This window comes from Maniola hyperantus, chromosome 8, assembly GCF_902806685.2.
Source record: "Maniola hyperantus chromosome 8, iAphHyp1.2, whole genome shotgun sequence".
NCBI classification, from domain to species: Eukaryota; Metazoa; Arthropoda; class Insecta; order Lepidoptera; family Nymphalidae; genus Maniola; species Maniola hyperantus.
This window is the reverse complement of record NC_048543.1, coordinates 15,506,838-15,512,690: the sequence shown is the minus strand read 5'-3', so window position 1 is coordinate 15,512,690 and position 5,853 is coordinate 15,506,838. Positions and strand designations below refer to the sequence as shown.

The window sequence follows — 5,853 nt, the reverse complement described above, 5'->3', positions numbered from 1 at the left end:
TGATTTAACGGTGAAGAAAAACATCGTGAGGAAACCTGCATGCCTGAGTTCTCCATAATGTTCTCAAACATGTGTGAAATCTGGCCATCCACACTGGGCTAGTGTGGCGTACTATGGCCTAAGCCCTTCTCATTATGAGAGAAGACCCGTGTACCTACAGGTAGTGAGCCGGCGACGACGGTTTGATCATGATAATGATGAATCTGCCAAGAATCAACTATGCCGATCTGGTGGGAGGCTTGGGCTGTGGCTAGTTATCACCCTATCGTCAAAAACGTGCCGCCAAGCAATTTAGCTTTCCGGTACGATGCCGTCAAGGATGCCGTGTAGAAACCAAAGGGGTATGTTCCGTACTTTTGGTATTTTGTTAGCCTAGCACAAAACAGTTCCCCCTTTTCCAAATTTTTACTACATTTCATTATTACAATCGGTCGGGGTTTACCAATGTGGCCGCTTATCAAAAGTGGCAACACTACAGTGCTGTCAACTGTCAGTCGAAGTTGACATACATACCGCGAACGCCCCGCGCGAACCGTGACGCACGAGAAACAAGCCTCTAACGGCTATCGCCGACAAAAGCCGAAATTATAGACGCGAAATTCATCAAACTTGGACCAGAGCATCAACCCTGAATCCTTACCAGCGCATCTTGGGGGCCCCCATCATCGGAGCGCGTTCCCGGATCCGGTAAGTGACTGCATTACAAACACTGACCGTCCATTAGCTTTTCTTCTAAACAGGTTATTCATAAAAACTGCCATACCCCCCGGTTAGGTTATACCTATAGGTAAAGGTTTTGTTCAAAGTTTCTCTCGGCTTTATCAAATGAGCATTATTAATTCATAAGATGCTAAAGGTCATCATCGTTACAGTGTAGGTAAGTTAAGTAAAGCAATCCTAATGCCTGCGCTTCACGCTTGTGGCCAAACAACATATAGTTAAACCATCAGCTGGCTTGCCAATCGGAACGTTTCATAACATTGGCAAGGATACGCGAACACACGTCCACACGCTTGCTGTTTGCTGTTTGCCGCAAGCGTGTGGCGCCGGTTTAGGTTTAAAGACTTTATTTTCTCAAAAAAGAACAAAAGTTCACTTACATGAGAACAATTTTAAGCATAAATATAGAAGAAAAACATTACTTAAACTTAAGATACGGTGAACTTATATATATTTTAAAACTATAGTGTTTGACAATATTTTTTTAAATTTTCTTTAAATTTTGGAAAAGATTTTTCGTTAAAAATGTCTTTAGGCAAGTTATTATATAGTAGCACTCCCTCAAACTGTATAGTTTTCACCCCACAATTAGTCCTAGCTTTAGTTAATTGTAGTTTATGTTTGTTTCGTGTACCATGTCTATGTGATTTTGTCTTAAAAGTGATTTGTGTACCTAACAGTTAACAGTTAGTTCAGCCCACTTTGAGCAAATGAAGTTGTAGATTCAATTCGCCACGGCCGCTCTTTCCCAGAATGTGTTTAGAGCTATAACTGCAATTAACGCAAACATAAATAAGCTTTATTAAAAACCTGATCCACTCTCTTGATTGGGTTGAAGACAAACAACATGTTTTCTATTACCTACCTATCAAACTTGATTTAAATATCTTCTACGTATGAAAGTTAGAGCCCCCTGTAGCTCAACGGTTAAGGAGCGGACTGAAATCCGAAGGTTTGGCGGTTCAAGCCCCACCCGTCGCACTATTGTCGTACCTACACAATACACATAGCACAAAAGGAGAGCTAATCCATACTTAATATAATAAATGCGAAAGTGTGTCTGTCTGTCTGTCTGCTAGCCTTTCACGGCTTATCCGTTGAACCGAGTTTGACAAAATTTGGTACAGGGATAGCTTGCATTGGGACGGACATAGGCTACTTTTTATCCCGGAAAATCAAAGAGTTCCCACGGGATTTTTAAGAAACCTAAATCCACGCGAACGAAGTCGCAGGCATCATCTAGTTATGAATATCAAGAAAGATGTAAGCCTATACAACTATGTTTGATTACCTTAGTTAGCTTTTAATGGTTCCGTATCTCAAAAGGAAAAACGAAACCCTCATAGGATCACTTTGTTGTCTGTCTGTCTGTCGTGTCTGTCAAGAAACCTACAGGGTACTTCCCGTTGACCTAGAATCATGGTATCACTCAGGTAGGTAGGTCTTATAGCAGACATTAGGGGAAAAATCTGAAAACCGTGAATTTGTGGTTACAATAACATGCTTTTCTCAGGAGCATAATGTGAGTTCCCATCTGAGGTCCAATCTGATGTCCCATCTGAGACAATAGACGAATTGGATCCAGATCTTTTGCAATTATTGGGCTCAGACCCAACACAAGACAAGTTCTTCGGGGAAAATTGCACCTACTTTTAATAGATTTTTTTACTTTTGTAAAAGCATAATAAGTATCTCATTAACTTCTGTGTTTTTCCGTGTTAAGTGAACCAAACGTATAAAATAGACAAGGAACCTAACCTAACATTCCGCAAACGAAGCTATAGCAATTCAATTAGACACACCCAATCAAAAAATAAATAAGCTTTTTCTAACCTCTATTCTCTTGATTGAGCTATTGTGAGCTTGTTTTGATTTGATCGCTTTCCGACGATCTTCAGAAGCATATTATTCTGTTAATTAAAGAAATATTAAACTAAAAAAAACCCGGCCAAGTGCGAGTCAGACTCACGCATTGAGGGTTCCGTACAATCGTATTTTATCGACATTTTGCACGATAAATCAAAAACTATGATGCATAAAAATAAATAAAAATCTGTTTTAGAATGTACAGGTGAAGCCCATTCATATGATACCCCACTTGATATAGTTATCTTACTTCGAAAATTGAAAATACTAATTATTATTTCATGACCACAATTAAATTTTTTTGTGTGATGTAACCACAAATTCACGGTTTTCAGATTTCCCCCCTTATGCCAGCTATAAGACCCAGCTTCCTGTCAAATTTCATGATTCTAGGTCAACGGGAAGTACCCTGTAGGTTTCTTGACAGACAGACAGACAACAAAGTGATCCTATAAGGGTTCCGTTTTTCCTTTTGAGATACGGAACCCCAAAAACGGGCAAGTGCGAGTCGGACTCGCACACCAACAAGGGCTCTCTACTTTGGAAGGATAGATACCTAGGTACGTGTAATTATTTTATCTCCAACTGTTGACGTAAGTTTATAATCGCAAAGATATGTTTTTGTGATATTATGTCATAATAGTGGACAGGTAGTAGGTATGTGTGGTAGGTAGGTATAACTACAAATTAAAGATTTTCGGGTGTTTTAGGATTCCGTACCTCAAAAAGAAAATAGGAATCCTTATAAGACTTAAGTATAGGATCACTTCGTTGTCTGTCTGTCCGTCTGTCCGTCGTGTTTGTCAAGAAAACCTATAGGGTTAGGGTAGGTACTTCCCGTTGACTTAAAGGAATAAATCCGAAAACCGTGAATTTGTAGAAATGAAATGAAATGAAATGAAAATCTTTTTTATTCGTATATACTTTTACAAGTGCTTACGAATAGTCGGATGCATCTACCACTGGTTCGGAATGCTTTTCCTGCCGAGAAGAACCAGCAAGAAACTAGATAGGTAGGTACATCACAAAAAAAATTAAATGTATCTATTCATGAACAAACAATTAGTATTTTCAACTTTTAAAGTAAGATTAGGTACGTAGTACGTACTATACCAAGGTTGGCGGGGGAGAGGGGAGAATGATGTGTTGTGATTGGTGGACTCAAAAGTCACGTACCTAATCAAGACAATGTGCGGAATGAGGGTACCGAACAGGCGTGAGCCGACTTTTATGCTAAGCAACTGCCTAAGCTTGGCGATAGGGGGTGTCCCTGTCCGACTATTAGGGGTCTATAGGTGTTGGTATTTGGGTTAGGGCTAAGGTTCTATAGCTACTCAATGTGCGCTACAAGTAAGTATTCGGTCAGATAACAGATTCATCGCAGTAGATTCTGCAAAAAACTTGTGGTCCAAATTCCGGGTGAATAGTCTACGAGTAGGTACCTATTAGTCTAAATATATAAAAGGAAAAGGTGACTGACTGACTGACTGATCTATCAACGCACAGCTCAAACTACTGGATGGATTGGGCTGAAATTTGGCATGTCGATAGCTATTATGACGTAGGCATCCGCTAAGAAAGGATTTTTGAAAATTCAACCCCTAAGGGGGTGAAATAGGGGTTTGAAATTTGTGTAGTCGCGGACGAAGTCGCGAGCATAAGCTAGTCTTTTACTTATAAGAATTGGTAAGCCCAATCAATCATTAACATAGAAAACCTACAGGGAAAGAAAAGAAATATAAAATACTGACCACATCATTTGGAGACATATTTTATTGCGTCCGATATAACTTTCTAGCCTCTTAACATTAAATTAATTTCATTAAATAGAATCTTACGTCAATAAATAAATAGAAGAACCACTTTTTACAAATACAAACGGTTATATTTTACACACGATCGTCCTATCACAGTCACTTCGAAAACTTCGCCATTGTTCAGCACCACTACTGCGAGTTGCGACCCGAAGCACCAAACTACGATGCAATTAATGCTTTACCTCTATCCATAGACTGATACTCTTCCGCCATTGGTCCAAATCTTCAGATCAAAATATCGCGAGGACATTTCGTCGAAGATTCGCAAGGCATCAATTCGATCAACTGTGCTTGACCATGTGTGAATCTGGGTCCTGCTCCTGTGGACTTGCCGGTGGAGATAGTCCATGTATCCTTCTGTATAACTGATGATAAGGGTTGGGAGGAGGCGGCGGCAACCGCAGCAACGGACTTGGCAAAGCATATCTTCCATACACAGACAGAAGAGGAGGATAAAGCCCGACTAAAGAAGCGTAAGGGTTCCCAAACATCGGATGGAGAATCGCCCCTCTCTTAAAAGCCGCTAAACGTGATCTCGAAGCAGCCGTGGACCGTCTTCTCAACTTCCCCGTCGTTCCGCCGATGAAAACGTCATCCGAAGATGGATCCAGCATCCAATAGTTCCCCTTTCCTGGATCGTCGTAATGTCGCGGGACTTTTACGAAGCATTTATTCAAACTTAAGTTGTGCCGTATAGAATTCTGCCAGCCTTGTTTGTTCTCCTTGTAATACGGGAAGTTCTTCATGATGTATTCGTAGATACCGTTGAGCGTGAGGCGCTTCTCAGGGCTGCTGCGGATCGCCATCATGATGAGAGCGTTGTAGCTGTACGCGGGCTTCTCGTTTTTCTTCTCATCTGGTGTGGTCGAGGAGCCGGGCGGAGGGGTCTCCGTGCCGGTGACGTCCAGCTCCGTGTCGGAGGGCGAGGGGGACCGCGACGAGGCCTCGGGGAGCAAGTCTCGGATCGCGAAACTCGGCGGACTCATAGTGCGGCATCGCGAGCCGCTCGCTCCGAACTAAGGTGCCTTCGCGACTGGTGGCGAAGCCCCGCCTTCGGCACCGCCCAGCCATCGAACCCCACCTATTCCCAGACACACAAACTACAATCTTACTCCTACAGTCCGTTTACACCGTATTCACTTACAAATAGAAACCAATTTGCATTACCCCAGTTGAAAGTTAAATTCTGCAAGCTTTTTACTACGTAAGGGCTTCACTTTTGATAGGGTTGTGCGTGCGAGGGTTACGGTATAAAAATATAAAATAACTCGATTTATCATGGGCTGTAAACATTGTTTTTTTGTCTTTTGTCAGTAGCTACAAACTTGTTCTTACTGTCCCTGTATACCGTAAGTTCTTAGCAGTTGAAACCATATTCGCTTAACTCAAATGAAATGTAATTGTGGGGAGCTTTTTAAGTTTTCCACGTAAACGTAAAGCCACGACCTTG

General features: G+C 41.6%; 1 protein-coding gene across 1 annotated transcript; it reads right to left on the bottom strand.

The window, feature by feature from the left end:
• Positions 1–4,340: 4,340 nt before the first annotated feature.
• On the bottom strand, positions 4,341–5,424 carry slp1 (sloppy paired 1). The gene has a single exon (XM_034971230.2). The coding sequence runs from the start codon at positions 5,387–5,389 to the stop codon at positions 4,685–4,687; it is 705 nt and encodes a 234-aa protein (XP_034827121.1). The 5' UTR covers positions 5,390–5,424; the 3' UTR covers positions 4,341–4,684.
• Between the last annotated feature and the right edge of the window lie 429 nt (positions 5,425–5,853).

Bases quoted from the DNA above. Each gene is read 5' to 3' on its own strand.
- slp1 (XM_034971230.2), bottom strand. From the start codon at position 5,389: ATGAGTCCGCCGAGTTTCGCGATCCGAGACTTGCTCCCCGAGGCCTCG.